The sequence below is a fragment of the Lytechinus variegatus genome, chromosome 19, assembly GCF_018143015.1.
Source record: "Lytechinus variegatus isolate NC3 chromosome 19, Lvar_3.0, whole genome shotgun sequence".
NCBI lineage: Eukaryota > Metazoa > Echinodermata > Echinoidea > Temnopleuroida > Toxopneustidae > Lytechinus > Lytechinus variegatus.
The window spans coordinates 1,815,283-1,837,507 of record NC_054758.1 but is presented as its reverse complement, the minus strand read 5'-3'; the positions used below and the strand labels follow the sequence as shown (position 1 = coordinate 1,837,507).

General features: G+C 34.7%; 1 protein-coding gene across 1 annotated transcript; it reads right to left on the bottom strand.

The window, feature by feature from the left end:
• Positions 1 to 4,769: 4,769 nt before the first annotated feature.
• LOC121406101 lies at positions 4,770 to 19,208 on the bottom strand. The gene is made up of 6 exons (XM_041597117.1): positions 19,048 to 19,208; positions 15,383 to 15,624; positions 9,390 to 9,509; positions 8,358 to 8,508; positions 7,589 to 7,703; positions 4,770 to 5,336 (listed from the first exon to the last, which is right to left on the bottom strand). The coding sequence occupies exons 1-6, from the start codon at positions 19,157 to 19,159 to the stop codon at positions 5,084 to 5,086; spliced, it is 993 nt and encodes a 330-aa protein (XP_041453051.1). The 5' UTR covers positions 19,160 to 19,208; the 3' UTR covers positions 4,770 to 5,083.
• Between the last annotated feature and the right edge of the window lie 3,017 nt (positions 19,209 to 22,225).

The window sequence follows — 22,225 nt, the reverse complement described above, 5'->3', positions numbered from 1 at the left end:
TATATTTTTGGGTCCCACCGGCACACTCTTTTTATTTAAACAAACATGAAAATACTAAATGTCAATTTGCGAAATTAGGTAAACGGCAATGTGTGGATATCAATATTTTGTTCAAATCTATCTCTGTTGCGGCATTTATTCCTACTCAGTGGAGTCACATAATTGGTACTTAGTCAGAATATGTACTGTGATATTTTACAAATTTCCTCATTAAATTTAGACTACTTACATTACTTATGGCCTAAATATGAACTTCATACCTTCCGGAGTATTGCAATTATGTTAGGTAACAATTAATATCTTTTAGGTTATATATGAGCTACTAGAATAAGCCTAGGCATAAATTGTTTTCATAATTATTTGATTAATAGGAGTCTTTGCAAAGTAATCATGATAAAAATAACTTATATTCTACCTCCTAGCTAAGAAACATTAAGCATTAAACTGTAAAGACAAGATTATTATTATTATACATTAAAAAACAGATGAAAACGCAGTAACATTGAGAAATTAGAATATTTCAATATGTATTAGCTACGTCTAAATCCATGTCGCAGTAAGTAGAGTTCAATGCTATTGGCGTCTTCATGTAGCAGTTCTGACTCTCGTCTTGCAATCAAGGTCGTATTTTCGAATCCCACCATGGCCTAGCGGATGTTGCTAAGGGGTCAATCCACAATTTGCCTCTCTGCATCTAGGTGATAAATGGGTACCCTCTAGGATGCAAAAGCCTATGAACTATGCTTGCCAATTAAGCTAGGAACTCTTGCTGGAATGCTCCCTGGGGTGAAGCATGGATTGTGTTCAGATCTGAATGTAAGGGGCTTGGAAACAAAGCGTTATAATCCCGATATAAATGTAAATGTTATTTTAATTTAGTATCACAGCAAATGTAAACGCGAAAAAATATATATCAATATATATGACCGACGTCTAAACACATGTCTCAGAATATACAGTTCTATTATTTCAGAGAAATTCACCCATATCAATAAACAACCACCTCAACTTTTAAAAATTATGTAACGTTATAGGCATAAACCATGCTTTAATACATACAATTGTATTGCTATATTTATCATCTGGTGTAGTTTCAATACATTTACATGAACTATTTGTGAAATAATCACGATAGAGACATGTTTAGAAAGCTAGCGAACGAACTAATATTTTCTTTTCTTTCAGTCATATTTTACATTATGAAAATTGATACGTTATTCATCAATGTATGGTTATACATGTATATATATATATATATATATATATATATATATATATATATATATATATATATATATATATGTGTGTGTGTGTGTGTGTGTGTGTGTGTGTGTGTGTGTGTGTGTGTGTGTGAAGCCATACATGTACAACAGCTTTGGCAACTCTTTTATTTAAATATTGTAAAGAAATGGATGAAGAGAACAATGGTAGACGTAGCTTAAATCAAGGTTCCCCAGAGCTATCTACCCTTTGGAAAAATTGGTTATGCCGAAAAAATGCCTCTGCCGGGAATCGAACCCGGGCCCCCAGCTTTGAACGCCGGTGCCTTCACCACTACAACCGGCGTTCAAAGCTGGGGGCCCGGGTTCGATTCCCGGCAGAGGCATTTTTTCGGCATAACCAATTTTTCCAAAGGGTAGATAGCTCTGGGGAACCTTGATTTAAGCTACGTCTACCATTGTTCTCTTCATCCATTTCTTTACAATATATATATAGTCCCCAGCATCACTCACTTAATAAACTTGTCTTTATCGTCTGGCACTTACCCAGATGATTGGAAACATGTCAAAGTTCTTCCTTTGTATAAAAAAGGGAACATCGGTGCAATACCAAATTATCGCCCTATTTCCATACTCCCAGTTCTTAGTAAAGTTTTAGAGAAAATTGTACATCGGCAGCTTTATGATTATCTCGTTTCTAATAATGTGATATCGAAATCTCAATTTCGATTTAGACCGGGTCACAGTACTTCCACAGCACTTGCTGCATTAACCGATACCTGGATACGTGCTATTGACGATGGTAAAATCATTGGTGCCATTTTTATTGATCTAAAACGAGCATTTGATACAGTTGACCCATCAATTATGTTAGCAAAGCTGAAGAAAATAGGTTTGTCTGATGGCTCATTGTCTTGGTTTAAATCCTATCTTACGAATACAAAACAACAAGTTTCAATTAGACAATCTATATCAAACGAACGTTCCCTTTCAATTGGAGTTCCCCAAGGCTCGATCTTAGGACCCCTTCTTTTTTAATATTCATTGACGATGTGGTCCATGTCCTAAAAGATGGAAATGTAATAATGTACGCTGATGATACCACTCTGTATGTCACCGGTAGTTCTATTCAAGAAGTAGAATATAAATTACAACTTGAATTTAATTCTATATGCAAATGGATTTCAGATAATAGACTATATCTGAATACAGAAAAAACAAAAGTCATGGTCTTAGGGAGTAAACAAAAACTTCATATATATAGAAATTATTGTATTCACATGAGCCATAATGGTGACGAGATAAGTCAATGCTCTAGCATCAAATGTCTAGGTGTTGTAATTGATAGACATCTCTTGTGGCATGATCAAGTAGATTCTGTTTGTAAAAAGTATTTGCTGGACTTGCTATGTTAAAAAGAATTCGTCCCTTTGTAGAAAATGATACCCTGAAATCATTATATATGTGCCTTATTGAATCACAAATGAATTATTGTTGTGAGATATGGGGAAATCGTTTTCAATGTCATGTGGATCGAATTACCAAGCTCCAAAAAAGAGCAACCCGTTTGATCCTTAGATGTCACATATATACCCCATCTAAAGAAATGTTTTCAAATCTTGATTGGACGGCCTTCAAGTGTATTTTCGATATATATTTGTTTATAAATGTGTTCATGGACTCGCACCTGAATATTACTCAAATTATTTTCAGGATCTTAATAAAACCCATTCGAAAAATACGAGGCAGTCCGTCAGACACGATCTTGTTATTCCAAGGTGTCGTTCTGATTATTGCAAACATTCCTTATTTTACGCCTGTCCAAAACTGTGGAATAGCCTGCCGGTTATCATGCGTGAATCATCATCTTTACAGTCATTTAAATACAATCTTAAAAAGCATCTGAGGTCGATTGATAATTAAGGTTTTCGATGGCACCAGCTACTTTGTAAAATCTATGTATTTGAATGTTTGAAATAATTTCTCTAATTTTACAATGTCCATTATTGATGTATTCGCAATTCTGCTTACATTTTCTTGCATATATTATGTCATTTTGAATGTTTTTATCTGTAAATATTTTTTGTTTTTACCTTCTTGTGTATAGGGGCCCCATGGGAGATCAACTGATGTGGAATGGGCTACCCCTTGTAGAATAAACAATAAAACAATATATATATATATATATATATATATATATATATATAATATATATAATATATATATATATATATTAGGGTCCGATTTGCTGACTTTGTATATCTAAACAATCATGAAAAGACAATTAGGTAAACGTCAATGTTTTACCATCAATGTTCGGTTAGTATTTATCATTCTCACGGCAGATATTCGTACCCTGTGGAGTCACATATGGCATATAATCTTAGTCAAAATATGCACCTGAGATACTCGACAAATTTCTTAAATAAATTATGACTGCTTATGGCCTAGATATAAACTTCCTACATTTCTGAGTATTGCCTTTCTATTAGGTAACTAACAAATGATATTTAAGTTGGTTATATGTGAGCTACTATTATATCCATAGATTGTACTCATAATTAATTATTCAGTTGGAATTTTTACAAGGTAATCATGATAAAAACGATCTATATTCTACCTCCTAGATATGATACATTAAGCGTTTAATTTCAAAGACAAACTTGGCAAAATTCACACAACATAGGCACTTTATCTCGTGAATAAATACATGTCTCTTTTAGGACAGCATACCTGGCAATTGGGCGCGCTTCGCGAGCCCACTAAGTGACTCAAAATTTTAACTGGTTTCCCTAAATGCCGTGACCCACGGTACGCCACTGATCTCAACCGATACCACGCATTTCGCAAACTATTTAAAACGAATGGATATCTGACTGGACTGAAAATATATTTTCATTAAATGAATCGAAAGATGAGAATTTATTCTTAAAAATATACATGTATATGTATCATCTTGAGGAAAAGGCAATGCGAGTTGATCAGACTCGGAATAGTTCACTAGAGAGAGATGACGGATAATTGGTTCATTCTTCTTCGAATTGTTATTATCATTATTATTGATATCTTTATCATTGTCATTGTTATCATTCTCATTATTGATATTATTAATCATTATTGGTGTCAATATCACCATCACCATTATAAAGGTCTGAAGACATTATCGTACTTAGCAAATTTGATCATTTGCAAGGTGAAAAATGGGCGGGAAGGTACGGAAGAGACTGAAAGCATGCGACGAGTTAGTGCAGTGAGTGACCCATGTGAAAATTAGCCAAAATAATATACAGACATTATAGAGGAAAATAATGGACACTTATCATTCACAAAATGAAACTTTTAAATGAAAGGCAGAGGGAACAATTTTTCAAAGAAGATGTGAGCGAAAAAGAGGTGAGCAAACTGTTCATCCTTTTTGTACCAAAAAAAAAATCCGGATAGATTTTCACGTGATATTCAGCAAAGCATATAATATTTAATTCTTTCTCTTGTATTTTCTCCTTGTTTTTTTTTTCATCGTGAAACTTTTTTCGTTAGGGTGGGGCACGGAGAGTAAGCAAGAGAATTTTGCATTTTTAGAAAGCAAAATTAGGCCAGTTTAAGCACTTCTGTGGCATTTAAAGATAAATCCAGGCATTTAATGATTAATAAGTTTCTTTTTGTCTTGAAAGGGAGGGGCCGGGCGATTGAAAAAGTCACCCCCCCCCCCTTGCGAAAAGTGTGGGGGTTTGGATATTTTCCATGGGCCTATGTCTGGTAGCTTAAAATGGAGGTGATACCACTTTTCAAAACACTTTATGGACACGGGTGGGGCATGCGTAGCAGGCCGAAGTGGAGTTACCCCGACAGTGATACCTTCTCTTTTAAGTTAAGGAATTGATTAAACCACCAATGTCAGCCGCCTCCAGAACTTCATGTAGGTCACAGACATGACGATGTTTTCTATCTTTCCATTTTCCAAGGCATTCCCTCGCTGCTTTCTCGATGTCATTGACATTCTTTCTGAGTATGCTTTGGGCGTTGTTGTACTCGATTCCAAGCTCATAGCTTAAACTGATGTACGCGGACTGTGGAATGTGACTCGCCAATTTATTCAGCATTGCACCAGTCACTTCCCTGTTTAAGATATGAAAGACATTTCCGTGATCTGAAGAGCTTGATTCCAAAATAGACTTAATCCATTTTTTACCATACTTGATCTTTTATATAGATTGGAATCTGAGAATTGGTCATCAAATGCACATATCACATTTGAAAATACCTTGGGAAGGTTGCCACAAATTTAATGCACATTTTAGTTTTATTCCAAGGAGCTGAATCTATATCAATTATATTCCAAAGTACATGCATTCAGATCTTTGTATATAGTCCTACATGTTGTCGATACAATTTGACGTCATCAATGCAAGTAATATTTCACTATTATTACAAATACCTTTTGGATGTTGCTTCTTTTAGAACTTAACCAAAGCAATCGCTGTCTCTAGTAAGGATTTGTTTTCCTTGTTCAATTCTCAGTGGATTAACATGGGGAAAAAATTAAAACCTCTGCCACCAATATTTCTGCATTTTTTGTTCAATTTCAATTGTTAAGCATGTTTGAATTTTCAAAAATTGACATTTAAAAGGAGCTTAAATCCATACAAAATAAAAAGAATTCTTAATTGCTTTATTAACTACTAGTTTTTCCCCTTCAAAACGTGAGTTAGTTAATCAAGATGATAGCAATGTCACACATGTATCAAAATAAAAAAAAACAGTAGATAAGGGGAAGTAGTAAATAAAAAAAAATGATTTAAAGAAAAATTTAAACGTGGATTCAGCTTCTTTTGGAATAAAATTGTTAAAGGACAAGTCCACTCTAACAAAATAATTTCTAAAAAGAGGAAAATCCAACAAGCGTAACAACATTGAAAATTTCATCAAAATCGGATGTAAAATAAGAAAGTTATGACATTTTAAAGTTTTGCTTAATTTCACAAAACAGTTATAAGCACATCCTGGTGGGTATGCAAATGAAGAGACTAATGAGGTCATCCAGTCACTATTTATATCGTATTTTTATTATATGAAATAGGGAATATTGTATTTTTCTCCTCATTGTCAAGTGAAACAACGATTAATTCCTGCCCGAACATTTGTAATTTGCATGTTTAATACTATATGATTCAGTCCAGTTGTTTCTTATTGTCAAATATATAAACAATTAAATATTGTTTAATTCAAACAATAAAGAACAAAAGAAATAGTGAGGGACATCATCGACTTTCTCATTTGAGTTGTGCATATTACTGTTTTGTGAAAAACAAGCAAAAGTTTAATGTCTCAAAACTTTTTTATTTTACATCCGATTTTGATGAAATTTTCAGTGTTTTGCTAGTTTGATTTTTCTCTTTTTATTCAAATCAACATTTTTTTCTGGGTTGGGATTGACCTTTAATATACTTTATTTAATCTCCTAAATGGATTCATTTATCTGCCAAGTTCAATAAATTAATTTGACGTCTGGAACTGCGTTTTTAAAAGGGCGGGGGGTTATAGACCATCAAACGGATCAATAATGTGAAAATATATTCCTGAATCCATTTGGCAATCTTACCTAGCCCTTTAACAGGGCATTGAAACGATTTTTTTTCTTACTGGAGGTGCTGATGCAGATTGGAAAAGCAGAAAAAGGTTTCTCTACAGAATGGAGGTAATTTATGACAGGAGAAATTGAAAAGAAAAAAGCGGATCCCTACAAAAATCATTTTTGGTATTTTTTTGCACAACTTCCAGAATACCTGTGGGTACTGCCTATGGAGAATAATACACACGGCATCCCCCATGAAAATCTTGGGTTCAACACCTCTAGCACCAATACTCAAATGTAAGATATTTAGCTCTCTCTCTCTCGGCGATGTTACTCTTTCCCTCAAAGAAGGGTTCTGTGGGCAATCATCTTATCAAATGAAATGTTTTTCATCAGAAAGTTATGGGCAAAACAGAAGAAAAAATATTTTTTCATCATTTATCCTGCCAAAGATATTTTCATTAATCCTTCAAATCAACACTGTTATGTGGGATACCAAATTATATTAGCAAGTAATGAAATGAAATGAAGATGTATTGTGGAGTGAACTATATATTTGGATTTTAGCTTTCCTTATTCAAAACCAAGATTGTTTACCTTATGTTTGGTTTCGTTCTTTGATGTAATTGATAATAGAGTCTCAGTTAAAATTGCCTATGTTACCTCACTTTTAATTCGAGCGTCCCCTCCAACGTGTCAATACCTTTCTCTCTTTCGTTAAGCTTTGCTTATATTGTCTGTTATCTTTGACTACTAAATAGGCATTAATATATCTTTATTACCGTCGGATATTTACATTGTTTTAGAAGAAGAAGCAGAGTCGGTTGTTTTTGCAGGATGAATGGCAGCCGATGGGGATGATGTCGGAAACGTTAAAAGAGAGCAAGCTCCTCCCTCTGATATCACCGTAGCTGTTTATAATTAAGAGAAGAATGGCATACCATAGACACAGTAACGATAATTGGAATTTGCTTTAATAAAAAGAATGGGACATTATAAACTAATTTAACCATTTTCTATTCGCAAGGTGGCATTCATGCATTTGGTTAAATATTGATCTTGCATTCTCGGTTCATTTCAATATTTTCTACATTGTGAGTTAACCCCATAGTGTTACGCCTCTATTCATACTGCAATTAATCGATGGTCAATGCATTTGACAAGCCTTATCGGTCTCTATTTATCAAAAAGAAGATTGGAGGTATGATTTTCTGTTTCTTTGTTAAAGATATAAAAAAAAACACGAGAATATTCATGAAGCGACATGTCTTTGTTGCTCAAAATTCGAAACCTTTTAACTGATTTAATTATTTTAGAATTTGAAAGTTGAAGTATAAATTGAATCAGCAAGACTATTAGCTATTGGGTGAATTGAATTGTATATCGTCACTCTATGAAGTGATATGAATGTATCATTGATATTTGCATAAAAATTCCTATACGAGATTTCGCATTCGGAGAAAGAGAGACACTCAGCTACGCTTCGTTGAATAGAGCATCTTTCTTTCCTCTAGATCATGTGAAATCTAGTACTATCGCACTCATGTCTTTTCGCTATTCTATACCTTTTAACGACATTGGAACTTCGAACGTCTTCGTTGTGCTCTGTTCTAGGGTGATGTGCAAGTTGAATTTATCCTCGGTAATGTTTTGTGTATCCACTTCGAACGTTTCTTTGTGCTCTGTGAGGTGACGAAATTCCCTTTCCTGGATAATCTACAGAAAGAATATACACGGTTTGAAGCAAATCAGTATTAAAGTTTTTAAACTAGTTCGTAATTAGTTATAGAGCACACTTCTCGTGTAACTTTTTAAAGGACAAATCCACCCCCAAAAATGTCGATTTTAATAAATAGAAAAATAATAAACGGGCATAGCACTGAAAATTTCATCAAAATCGGATGTAAAATAAGAAAGTTAGGATATTTCATAATTTTGCCTAATTTCACAATAGTTATATGCACATCCCAGTTGGTATGCAAATTAGGGAACTAATGACATAACTCAATCGCTTTTTCTTTTGTATCTTAATTTATGAAATCTGATCTATTCTAATTTTATCTTAATTGCCCTGTGTAAAACAAAGTTTTATTTTTCCCTGAGTTACCATAGTTTAACATTATATGTTTCAGTCAAGTTGGACCTCATTGTAAAATCTCAAATCTCTAAAAGTTGAACTATTGTATAATAAAAAAAAATAGTGAGTGAGGGACATCATTGATTCTCTAATTTGCATGTGACTAAATTGTGCATATAACTATTTTGAGCAAATTAAGCGAAACTTTAAAATTTCATAACTTTCTTATTTTACATCCGATTTTGTTGAAATTTTCAGCATTATGCTTGTCTGAGTTGTCTCCGCGATTCAAATCAACATCTTTATGAGGTAGACTTGGCCTTTAAATTTGATAGGTATTTAAATACTTGATATTAGAAAAAGAGAAAACATTATGTAATATTGACCGGTATATTATGCGCTGTTCAAATCGAGGCTCACTACATGGATCAGTGAATGCCTTGTTTGTTATTCGCTACTTTGCATTTGGGTTAACTTCTATTATAATTGTTTTCCCAAGAACTATTAAAAGTCACTTTACCTTAGCCTTGTCTTTCAAGGTACTTTCCATACAAGTAACTTTTAATCCCCCTGACCTCCACATGAATAAGAAAGGCACTCCACCAATCGGGTCCTCATAGCCTTCTCGAATCTTTGAAATCTAAAATAAAAATGCCAAAGCAGAAAAAACGTATAAATACTTGAATTTCGGGAGAAAGTGGCGAAAATATTTAGAGCGATTTATGAATAAAACTATTAGCAAGTAGAACATTTTCTTTCATTTTCAGTTAAAATTTGGCGAACTGTGATGGATCACTTGCCTGAACTGCCAAAATATTTGAATGACATTAACAGTGCTATTCGTGTAATTTGTAAAAAAATTAGAAATATGAATTATTGCTTGGCAATGATCCAAGGGACATAATTTTACATGCAGAAACGGACTCGGTGGTGATCTAAAACAGAGCCGGAAAGGGCAAGATACTAGCACCTCTCATGATTGGTAAGGGCCCAGGACATACTATTGTTCATTTGAAATCACTCTTAAAAGGATCCGCCCAACGAACCAATCTGTTGGTTAATACCTGTCTGACGGGTAAAAATAGTCAAAACGTACCATTGATTAAAATCTAAAAGAATTTTGGTTTATATTTGCAATTTTTGTTTTATGGCAACAAAAAACTAGAATGTAATGTTCAGCAAGCGAGAATGAGATACACAACTCGTTCTTTATTTAAAATCATGCTCAAAATGCCCGCTTTTCTTATCGAAATACAAAAATTTTCAGCTCGCGCTTCGCGCTCGCATCATTTCTGTAGCAAAAAACCATACTTTTCATGATTAAATAGGTGAGTGCAAATGTCCAGTTTTCACTTTCAAGCCTCAAAAGAACCCCTGCTTCGAGTTGCATTCATCTTTTCTTGGATATGTATCTTGTTCTTTATAAAAAAAACGTCCGTTAAATTGCTATTTTTTCAGATCGAAAAAATCAAAATATTCAGCTCGCGCTTCGCGCTCGCATCTTTTCTTCATAAGATACAAATCTTAATCATTGGTACCAAAAATGCTTAGAATATCAAGCTTTCAGGTCAGAATACAAAGACATTTTAGCTCACTCTCGGCACTCGTAATATCTGTGTAGTGAGATACATGTATGTATCCTCCTCATGAGTTACTACAAACAGTTCTCAACAGGCACGCTTTCCTGTCAGTATACTAAAAAAATCAGCTCGCGCTTGGCGCTCGCATTAATTTGTTGGTGAGATAAGTGTCTGTGTCTCATGAGTCATATATATCTATATATATAAATATGTATATGTATATATATATATACAGTATATATATATATATATATATACATGTATATGTGTGTGTGTGTGAATGTGTAGGTGTCTTGCACGATCCAGTGCCTTTGGAACGTTAATGATTTGCCCCCCCCCCCAATCTGAAAAATGGATCGGCGCCCCTGCGTGAAGAAACGGACTCTGTGGTGATCTAAAACAGAGTCCGAGAGGGCAAGATACTAGCATCTCTCATGATTGGTAATGGCCCAGGACATACTTTTGTTCTTAACAGGATCCGCCAAACGAACCAATCTGTTGGTTAATACGTGTCTGACGGGTAAAAATAGTCAAGACGTACCATTGACTAAAATCTATAAGAATTTTGGTTTATATTTGCAATTTTTGTTTTAGGTCGGACGCATAATACATATTGCTTACTTTGACCAATCCTTCTTTAAGAATATTGGAAGAATGACGGTTGGGCTAATATCACTTTGTCTTATCATCAGATGGGCTAACAACATTCGGGCTAAACCCATTTAGTCCAATTCTCCTTCGTCTAATGACCCCTTGGTCTAATAGCCAATTGGTCTAATCCCCCGTTGGGCTAATCATCACTTGATCTAATCTTCATTTGGTCTAATTGCCATTTCGTCTAATGTATTTTATTGTCACTTGATGTAATACCAGTTCATCTAATAGTCAGTTGGTCTAATGACCACTTGGTCTAATATTCAAATGGTCTAATGGCCACTTGGTCTAATGGCCAATTGGTCTAATGCCTAGTTGGTTTAGCTGTCACTTGGTCTAATTTTTATTTGGTCTAATTCACAATTGGTCTAATGATCTTTTAGTCTATTATAACATCATTCATCATTATTCATTTGATCTAGTATTAACAAATGTTGTAATGGATAACTAAATACACCATGCATCGGTTCATATATGCCGCCGTGATCCAGAGGGGTAGAGCCGGGGTAAGGCTGCCATGGTAGGTACAAAACCTCACCATGAAGGACTATCAGCGACGAGATATTCGCTCATCGAATGAATTATTCTAATCAAATATAATTCTTAAAATAATACCTATATATCGATATAGATGAGTGGAAAAGTCGTGGTATAGTGGTTCTGACTCTCGCCTTGTAAATAGAGGGTCGTGTGTTTGAATCCCACTGCGGTCTAGCGTCCTTTTGCAAGGCGTTGATCCATACTTTGCCACTCTCGACCCAGGTGCTAAATGGGTACCCGGTAGGATGCGAAAGATGTTGTATGTTTGATTTTGCCAACGCCATGAGGCTGCGATGAATGCAAGGAATGCTCCCCAGGGAGTGGAAATTGTGCACTTTTGTGCTTGATTGAAATGAATCCAATGACTTGGCTAATAATATGCTGTAGCGCGCTTTGAGCCATTCTGGGAAAAGCGCTTTATAAAAATTGGCTATTATTATTATTATTATCATAAATACAAAATGATTAGTTAATACATGCCGCCATGATCCAGAGGGGTAGAGCCGGGGTAGGGCTGGTGGGTACAAAACCTCACAATGGCATGAATGACTATCAGCGACGAGATATTCGCTCATCGAATGAATTATTCTAATCAAATATAATTCTTAAAATAAGACCTATATATCGATATATAGATCATGGACCCTACTAAGAAGGGTCCATGTATATAATGCCCTTTTAACACAGGATTTTCTTAACCCCGGACTATCGCTAACCCCGTACTATCCTTAACCCCGTAGAATTTTTTTTCCTTTTCACACATGCCAAATTGTTATTGCTAACCCCGGATAAGGAATGCTTGCTTTTCACACACGAAACTCTGTAACCCCGGACTAGTGGTTTTTGTCGATCATTCGTAGTACAAGTACTTCACTCGTACACTTTTTACACACGCTACAATTTCCTTAACCCCATACTATAGGTGGGGCCAAATTGCCATTTAGCCCCACCTATAGTACGGGGTTAAGCTTAGCCCACTTTCGTTTTACACATGCGATCTTAACCCCGTACTATTGCTCTTAGCACCGCAATTGGTGGGATAACCCTGCTTTTTTGCAGGGCCAAATAATCCCGTACTATAGGTGGGGTTAGCCCACTTTGCAAAAATGCTGTGTAAAAAGAAAGTGGGCTTAGCTTAACCCCGTACTATAGGTGGGGCTAAATGGCAATTTAGCCCCACCTATAGTACGGGGTTAAGGAAATTTTAGCCTGTGTAAAAAGGGTATAAGATAATGATCATCATCACACAGCCGCATGCACATTTACAGTTACTAAGTGTTGAGTGAACAATGAGACCTTTAAGCATATAATGGTCGAATGGCAGGGTTTCATCAGAATAATATAATCAGGAAGAAAGGAACAAAATATAATGTGATTGACCATTTAGTCTAATTGACCATTTAGTCTAATTTCCAGTTGGTCTAGTTTCCACTTTCGCTAATTTACACTTGATCTAATTTCCATTTTGTCTAATTTCCACTAGCCAATTGGTCTAATCCCCAGTTGGGCTAATCATCACTTGATCTAATTTTCATTTGGTCTAATTGCCATTTCGTCTAATGTATTTTATTGTCACTTGGTCTAATACCAGTTCGTCTAATAGTCAGTTAGTCTAATACTAGATGGCCTAATACCAGTTCGAATCCTCACTTGGTCTATTATCGATTTGATTTGACTTTATTTTACATATTTCACAAGTACAAACAACAATATGAAAACAATATCAGAAAACTCATGAGAATACAAATCATACAGGGCATTACAATGAATTCAAACTAAAGAAAATAACGATTTGGAATTAAAGACAATATAAAAGAGTGAAATATGAGGGAACCTGCTTAAAAAAGCAAAGATTGTTAAGTCTGCAGGATCCAGAAAATCCTTAATGAGTAGGAGAGGACAAGTAAGTAAATTGATTATAATAAAGTAATGCCAAAATGTGACAATTGTGGATAGGTAAGGAATACAAAAAATAAAATGGAGTCTGCCACTCTATTACTATTATTTATCACTCGTATCTTAGCCAGAGCTTACTAACAAGGTACATAAAACATTTTTATGCCTCTTTTACACGAACAAATTAATTAAACAAAGAGGAAATTAGCCGAAGTGGAAATAAGACCAACTGCACATTAGATCAACTGCAATATAGACCAGTGGTACATAGTGCCTCACTTAATAATAGTGTATAGTGCCTCACTAATATATTTAAACGTAAATTGAAAGCGATGCTTTTCAATTCTTATAATTTCCCTGTCTAAACTTTAAATATACATGTACCTTGTTAGTAAGCTCTGGCTAAGATACGAGTGATAAATAATAGTAATAGAGTGGCAGACTCCATTTTATTTTTTGTATTCCTTACCTATCCACAATTGTCACATTTTGGCATTACTTTACTATAATCAATTTACTTACTTGTCCTCTCCTACTCATTAAGGATTTTCTGGATCCTGCAGACTTAACAATCTTTGCTTTTTTAAGCAGGTTCCCTCATATTTCACTCTTTTATATTGTCTTTAATTCCAAATCGTTATTTTCTTTAGTTTGAATTCATTGTAATGCCCTGTATGATTTGTATTCTCATGAGTTTTCTGATATTGTTTTCATATTGTTGTTTGTACCTGTGAAATGTGTAAAATAAAGTCAAATCAAATCGATAATAGACCAAGTGAGGATTCGAACTGGTATTAGGCCATCTAGTATTAGACTAACTGACTATTAGACGAACTGGTATTAGACCAAGTGACAATAAAATACATTAGACGAAATGGCAATTAGACCAAATGAAAATTAGATCAAGTGATGATTAGCCCAACTGGGGATTAGACCAATTGGCTAGTGGAAATTAGACAAAATGGAAATTAGATCAAGTGTAAATTAGCGAAAGTGGAAACTAGACCAACTGGAAATTAGACTAAATGGTCTTAGCCTAACTGCTCATTAGACGAATTGGATGTTACACCAAGCAGAAATTAGACGAATTTGATAACAGACCAAGTGAGAATTAGCCCAACTGGTTATTAGCCCTAATGGAAATTAGACGATTTGATATTAGACCAAGAGGAAGTTAGACGAATAGGATATTAGACGAACTGGTTGTAGACGAAATGGTATAAGACCATTCGACAACTCACCGAAGAAAATTTATGGAAGCATTATAATATTAAAAGACAAGTCCTCCCCCAACAAAAAGTTCGTTTTGACAAGCATAACACTAAAAATTTCATCAAAATCGGATGTAAAAATGAGAAAGTTATGACACTTTAAAGTTTCTCTTAATTTTACAAAACAGTTATGCACGTTGTGGTTGGTATGCAAATGAGGAGACTGATGATGTTATCCACTCACTATTTCTTATCTATTTTATTATATAATATATTCTAATTTTCTCCACATTGTCAAGTGAAACAACGATTAACATGACTAATTCATCACTGAACATGTGGAATTAGCATTTTTAATACTTTATGGTTCAGTCAGGTTGGTCCTTATTGCTGAATCGATTTTTTGAAAATGAAACACTGTATGAATTAAACAATATCAAAATAAATAAGTGCATGTCACCGAGTTGTGCACATCACTGTTTTGTGAAAAAAAAATAAGCGAAACTACTAAAATGTCAAAACTTCCTTTTACATCCAATTTTTATGAAAGTTTCAGTGTAATGCTAGATCGATTTGTCTCTATTTATTCAAATCAACATTTTTGGGGGGTGGACTTCACTTTTAAGACTAACCTGTCCTTCTGCAACGTTTTGGTCCCTGACATTAACCAAAAAAACAGGCATGGGATTTCTAGGTGGTGACACAGGAATGATTGGTGTACAAATAACACATTTGCCAATAAATATGCGTGTTAATTTAGCAGCAATCCGAAATCGTGAGAAGTGGTTTAGGTAGATATCTAGATCACGATCTCTCACAACACATCTTGGGCTACTCGTACTGGTAGAACGAATCGCAGTAAACTCTGTAGAATCTGGAATAAGATTTTTTTAGAAATGAAGATGTGTAATTCCGCTTTCTACCAAACCACGTCGCAAAGAATACTCACACTTGGTAAAAGATTATATTATCGAAAAGGGTCAAAAGGATATAGCAGGGTGTATTCAACTTCCTGTTATAATTTCGGTCATTCACTTTACTTGTTTACATGTTCCCCCAATGTCATCTTAAAATTTCAAACCCCCAATACCATTTTAATCCTAAACCATGACCATAAAGGCCAACCCCCAGTGATTTCAACTTCAAAGAGCAAATGTTCTAAGAAGTATGACTCACGCTATTAGTCCGGCAGCCCAGGAGGTTTATTCAACCGAAAGCCGGACAAGTAAATGACCCCATAGCTGAATAGCATGGACCCTGAAGTTTACAAAAATGCATTGCTGCCAGGTTCTATGCGTGGTCTTCCCTCCGAAATGACGTAATATATGACGTCACTACAAAATGGCCCTATTTCACCATTTTTCAGACATTGTACACATAGCATGAAGCCAAGGGAAAATATCTCAACCAAATCATGCTTGTTTTGTATGAAACTTTCAAAACATATTGTTCAAGTAATGCACAAGAGATATGCAAAATTTCACGAACAGAAATTATTGTTTACATATGCAAATTACGTAATGAAATTTGCATATCATTAGTTTTGGAGATTTCTCGCATAAATTTTTTTTCGAAAATCGATTCAGAAATTCAAATTTTTTTTAGTGTACTTGATTTGATATATTTCCTCTCAAGCATAATATCATTCTCTTCATCTATATCTTTACTTTTAGAAAATATATAACAGTAATTGAAAATGACATTATAGACTGTGATTTCAGCCCCCTTTTCAATATGGTGCGCACATAGAAGTCGTGCGTTTTTGGCCTATTTTCATCAAATAGCTGAGGTGTGCGAACGATATGCCTACTTTATTGATGTTTCCTGCATTTTGCATAATATTAAATCTTCCAAACAACATATTTCCATCTTCATTATGTCTCTGCTGATAAATCAATAATTTTTCACACCATAGGCCAAAAACCTACGATTTCTATGTGCGCACCATATTGGAAAGGGGGCTGAAATCACAGCCTATAATGTTATTTTCAATTACTGTTATATATTTTCTTAAAGTAGAGATATAGATGAAGAGAATGATATTATGCTTGAGAGGAAATATATCAAATCAAGTACACTAAAAAAGAAAATAAATTTCTAAATCGATTTTCGACAATTTTTTATGCGAGAAATCTCCAAAAACTAATGATATGCAAGTTTCATTACGTAATTTGCATATGTAAACAATAATTTCTGTTCGTGAAATTTTGCATATCTTTTTTGCATTACTTGAACAATATTTTTTGAAAGTTTTATACAAAACAAGCATGATTTGGTTGAAATATTCTCCCTTGACTTCATTCTATGTGTACAATGTCTGAAAAAATTGTAAAATAGGGCCATTTTGTAGTGACGTCATGTATTACGTCATTTCGGAGGTAAAACCACGCATAGAACCCGGCAGCAATGCATTTTTGTAAACTTCAGGGTCCATGCTATCCAGCTATGGGGTCATTTGCTTGTTCGGCTTTCGGTTGAATAAACCTCCTGGGCTGCCGGACTACTACCAGCCCCTGTCACTTGCACAGAGCATTACCACACCCTTTATACCAGAAAGAAATTTGATAGACAGTTACCTGTAGATCAATCGAAATATGTTTAGGTCACTCCCACCTTTATTATTATTATTATTATTTATTATGTATTTGGCCATAAGAAACATACAAAAATTGATAATGCAATTACATAAATACAATTTGAAATTGAATAATTAAATATGGATAAAGTAGAAATGAAAGAGAAGAAGAAATGAGTAAGAAAACGGTTTTTCATGGGCCAGGGCTTGCAAAAGTAAAATTCAGTACTATTGCCCAGATGCATGCGAGCCCTCAATGATAAACCCCAAAATTAATAATAAAAAATATATATAAAGACTTCTTGAGTACTAGAAAGATACTACTAGGTCCACACTCATCCAAATAGACTAACTGACCTCAAGACTTAGACGTCCATCAAATAATTATTGAACTTCAGAATCTTAATCTTCCGTCTCTCCTTTATACTATAGTTTTGTAATATACGTATTGAAACTAAGTTACGGGGGCTAGCTTGCCTCTCATACAAGCTTTGCTTTTCTTGGCAAGCCCCTCCGTTCTGTTTTATATAGTTATTATAGTCAAAGTTACTTTAGTTTGCATTAGTTCTCATTATTTATACCTTATTCCGATTGATGTTGTACTTTAAATTTGACTATTCATTGTTAGATTTTGTTGTGCTTTGTGAACGGAAAATAAATAATTCTAAATCTAATACTATACTTCGAAAATATATCCATCGTCTCCTGATTTATCCGAATCTTCATTATTATCATGTACTTCAATTTGTAACTGTAGCTGATTATTGATTAATAAACACCCTGTGATTTTGAACTGCAAATAGCTTTCTCCAGATTTCCTCTTTTCTTCAAGACTAATTAAGCTCCGCGACTAAAATTATGATTACGGATCGCGAACATAACACTTATTTTATTTTAATGATCTTCAAATGCCTTCTCGGAAGTGGGAATCTAAATTTACAGATTGAAAAGAAGTTGAAAGTTGTCAATCTAATTAATACAAAGATGGAAATAAATTTGTTTATATTTTACATTTTTATGTATATATGTAGCATATACAATATTCAAAAGTTGCAAGCCTCGACAATTATTGTTATTCTATTTGGATTGTTTGCGCTTGATGGAAAAAATAAGTTGTTTCTTTCAAATTTCCAGAATAAAATGGTTTGCGGTCATATGTTTTATTTAGATTTTGGGGGAAAACTCCTAGCGCATAATTTGACGGAAACATACAGCCCTATACATTATTTAATTTGTTTTCTTCTTTTTGGTCATTGTTCGTGTGTCAGCCAAAGATCTTGCAATCTGTATGCAGATACATCGATAAAAATGTGCTATTAACCAGCAAGTTACTTGGCAATAAAAACACGTTTGAAGCTGTAACTTCCATAAATTTAAGAAGCGTATACTTTTGATGTATTTTTTTATGTGTAAATTATTTTCAAAACGTTGAATTCGTAACTAATGTGAAAGCGAATGCGATCATCACTCGGGGCATAATATATGACTTTACAAAGTTCAGGCCTACGAAAAAGCACAATAAGCCCAATATCGAGGCTTGAACGGAGGTTTAGGGTAAACAGTGAAAGTGAATGAAATATATATTGTTGCAGTCTAACTCCTTCAAAACCTTTAAGATAATGCAAAGTTGCTTTGGTGAATATTATGGACAGTATTGTCATTACTTCATTCTTTTGGGGATAAATGAGTGGAAGGGAAACGAACAAAAGGGAAAGATAGTACCGTTCTTGCGATGATAGATGAAGACTTCTGCATCCTTTGGCTTTGTGAATGCACCGCAGTGGGGCATCGTTACTATCACAGGACTGTCAAAGACAGCATCAGAAGGCGACATCTTCAATCCAACCGAAATGATGGCTTCCGTCTCCTTCAGCTTTAGCTCAGGTGGGACCTCTTCAATCACCTCCACATTGATGTCTTTTGCGCTGTAAATTTCATGCTTCGAAATTCTGACAGTAATACAATATTTTTCCAGACTAATCAGGTTATATTCTTCATCATCAGTATGAATATCGCTTTCTGTAGTTTGGGTTTGACTTTCATTCTGCTCACTCTGCTCCCTCTTATCTGCAAGGTTTGGATAACCCTGGGGTGTTGCGAAATCCTCTGAAACTGCTTCAGCAGAGACCTTAGATTTCCTGGGGCGTTCTGTCATGTCTGTATTCACGCTTTCTGTGAATTTGTTGAAGAAAAGTTGAATACAAAGAACATTCATTATGAGCCTAAAGCGAATGACACGTGGCAATGACCTGTAACTGACACGTGCTCAAAACGGTGTTGCATATCTATGCCTTGGATACCCAACCCTTCGGCTTACACATACGCATACACAAATACATGATATTTTGTCACTCTATAAAGGATACCTTAATAATATTATTGATGGAGATGATAATAATGATAGAAACAACAATAACAATAATAGCAATGATTCTTATTTACCAAGGGTATATCATCTTCTTCTTCAGCTCTTGCAAACTGTTCTCCCAGCGGGCACTGTACAATTTATCGTTCCTTATTATAGAACATTGAGCGCCTGACAAGGCAGAAGGTCTCATTTTTAAGTCTTGGATCGAACACGCGGTCACTTACTAATGGGGCGTACACGTATACTTTACCACCATGACCACTGAGTGACCTATACTTTTTGTGATGTTTTGCATGCATCTTACCTTGATAATAATGGGCCTCTTTAGGAGATTTCATTCTGAAAATTAATCAAAAGTTAATTTAATAATAGCCAATAATTTTATATTGTATGGAGACAAACATTGACGGCTCACGATCCATTGACATTTACTCTGTTTTGGAAATTGTCTATTAAAAATTGAGGAAATGCAAAAAACAAAGAAAAAATCATCGAACTGATAATCTTATAATATCAGCATTCACAAAGTATTAAAGGAGAACAAAACCTTTGGAACAAGATAGCTTGTGTGAAAACAGAAAAATCGGACAAATATTGAGAAAATTATGAGAATTTGAAATTTGCGATCATTAATATTATGGAGATCCTCAAACTGGCAATGCGGCAAAAATGTGTAATGTCATATGTGAACAACTTTCCCCATTACTTTAGTATATATTTCACTTAAATTGCCTCTTTTATCACATCTTTCGGTAGATCATGTGTTCTTTCTAGAGGAGGGCATGTAATACAGATTTTTAAAGAATACATCATGGATAAAGAGTTTGTATCACAACAAGAAAAAGCAAAAAGAGACATTTTAAGGGTACTTCATAGTCCATCAAATGGAAAGTTGTTCACATGTGACATCCCACATCCTTGTCGCATTGCCAATCATGGGACGATCTACATGGCATTAGTGATTGCAATATTCAACTGCTCATAACTTTCTCATTATTTGTCCGATTTTTTCAAACTTTTTTTGTTCTTATTCTTGGATTTTCTGTTTCGACACAAGCCTACATGTTCCAGAGGTTTTATTGTTAAGACAAATGTTTCCTTCTTGTTGTTTGATCGTTACTCTGAGCATTTATCAAAATAAACGAGAGATTGCAATAAACGTATTACTGAGTATTTAACATAGCCTAATAACGTTTTTTCATTCACGTTAAATTCTAAAAAAATGGATTAGTGTGCATATTGGGTCAAAGTTTAGGCTGATATGCTTACTCATGAAACGTGAAATAACAAAATCACCTCGATAAGATCGTCTGCTTGACCACCTTATCCTTGGCATCGTACATTGGTAGTTTGCCTGACCTATCTTCCACGTGTTTCTTAGATCCAATTACAATGGGACTCTTCTTGCGTGATATTTCCTGCTTAGAAGCCTCATTGGAAATCTAAGAAAGACGAAAATAAAAATAAAGATAGAGTTTACCAATCGATACAACTAAAGACAAACCTAAACAGACACATTGCTTGTTTTCAATCATAAATTTTGCATTGGAAAGATGATGATGATTCCGATCATTAATAATGAAAGTGTGATTCACCGTGTTAAGTATCAGTTCCTCTTACAAGTCTCAGGTAAGAGAGATCGATGACTTTATGGAGACATGTCTGCATGGGTGTCGATTCCTGGATGATTGCAGACCCCGTAGTCAGGGACGGTCGTCCCCCCCAAAAAAAAAAAAACGCCCCCCAAAAGAAAGGGGAAAGGAGAAAATGAAAAATCGAAGGGAGAAAAGGGAAGAAGGGTATAACTTTATTGTTTTCTTCTTTCTTGTCAAAATAATAAAAACCTTAATGAGAAGTTCTTCTCTCTCTTCAAACAAAATTTCCCTTTGTTTCCCACACATTTTTTCCACTCCGTTTTTCTTCTTTCCGGTTACGGGAATCGAATATTCTTGCCAGAAATTATAAAGTATACATGAGTGTAAAAATTATGAAAAGTATTTTTTTTTAATTGTCACAATTTTTTGGCTGTTCTGTTCGGAGCGGGTAAACACTACCGTCACTCCCGAGTCTAAAAATGTTATTTCTTCCGCTTTTTAGCAAGCCATTTTGGGCAAAGTATCTGCTCAAAAGGGAAGGCTGTAAATTCGTGATGTGCTATAATTATGCAAGTGTATGTACAGTGAAACCTTATTCTACATAGCTGTTACAGTACGTCCATCTTATCTTGTGCAATTGATTTAAAAATTTGAATAACACTGGATTTTCTTAATCATACAACAGGAAGCGCTTAATAATGAGCGAAAATTACACCATTTTTTCTTCCAAAATAAATCACAGAGGTCAAATTCCGTGCTTCGCGTGCATGGAAAAGGAAAAGTCCCCCTTCTAGCTTGAATCATCGCTTTCATATTTTGAGCTCTTTTTTCCCCTTCACAATCAAGTTATATAATCTAAGAATCGGCGATGACCTCATCAAAGCTGAGCTCCAGGCTATGAAATGCGACATACGAGGTGACATTCTGCGCCAAAAAC